This window comes from Eptatretus burgeri, chromosome 9 (genome assembly GCF_056783735.1).
Source record: "Eptatretus burgeri isolate ZD-2024b chromosome 9, Ebu_testis_v1, whole genome shotgun sequence".
NCBI lineage: Eukaryota > Metazoa > Chordata > Myxini > Myxiniformes > Myxinidae > Eptatretus > Eptatretus burgeri.
In genome coordinates this window covers 83,775,209-83,776,084 of record NC_140969.1, presented here as the reverse complement: position 1 = coordinate 83,776,084, position 876 = coordinate 83,775,209, and the positions used below count along the sequence as shown (strand labels likewise).

Here is an 876-nt window from a genome sequence, read left to right as displayed (position 1 = left end):
AAACTTGCCAGGTATATTGCTGGGGCCCTGTGGATGTGCCTTTTCAAGGTTTGATATTAATCGGACAAGTGGTTCCCAAGTTATGGCCATTTATTTACCAAATCAATGACGGTACACAGTGCTATGACGTCACGATTGACATCACAATTCTTCTTCTTCGTTTGATAGATGTCACAATTGATGCTGGGGACCTGAGTGTGTGCCTTTTCAAGGTTTGATATCGTTCTTCTTCATCCGTTTCAGCTGTTTCCCAAGTGTTTCCCAAGTTATGGTCATTTATGATACGGTTGGTCCGATCTAATTGAAACACTCTATCGATAATTCCAGAAATCTCTGTGTATGTGTCTGTGTGTCTGTGACCGCTGTTTCTCAACACGCGGTTTGAAAGTTTTTTTTTTTCTTTTGCACGTAAGGCCACGTTTCTTCAAAACCTTTCAATCTTTTCTCAACCAATGAGAGCTAGCCTGATAAGTTTCAGCACATCTTCATAAGCTTCATTTCGTTTGAAAAACACCTGAATGAAAGATGGCAATGCTTTATTAGGCAAAAAACAGACCTACCAGAAACAGTTTGGCGAGCAATTCCAAAATTGTGTGATGAAAATAAAAATCTGACATGACCACATTTCATGGACTGTCAAACGTTGGAAAATCATTCTTGAGCAACACAAAAGCCCTGTTTAAGTTCTTCAACCTTCATGGTCTACGTTGATTGCACAAGGCCAGTGAGTCGTTTTGCCGTGAGCTGCAGTTTTCCCTGGATGGTCAAAACAGGGGAGGGACAGGAAAAGGAAACAATTCTGGGGTCATTCATGATCTTATGTATGTTTGACAGATTAGATAGCTTTGAGATATGCACACATCTCTGAGCTGTCTA

The 876-nt window shown here is 40.6% G+C and overlaps 1 protein-coding gene across 11 annotated transcripts in view; it reads right to left on the bottom strand.

Moving 5' to 3' along the window:
- Window positions 1-519: 519 nt before the first annotated feature.
- LOC147020482 (regulator of G protein signaling 7-like) overlaps window positions 520-876 on the bottom strand; it is a 151,539-nt gene continuing 151,182 nt past the window's right edge. For all 11 annotated transcript variants that reach the window (XM_085895845.1, XM_085895849.1, XM_085895847.1 and 8 more), the window contains one exon: window positions 520-756. In XM_085895845.1, the coding sequence (XP_085751971.1) occupies window positions 703-756 (54 nt within the window). In that variant the 3' untranslated portion in view covers window positions 520-702. The remainder of the gene's footprint in view (window positions 757-876) is intronic.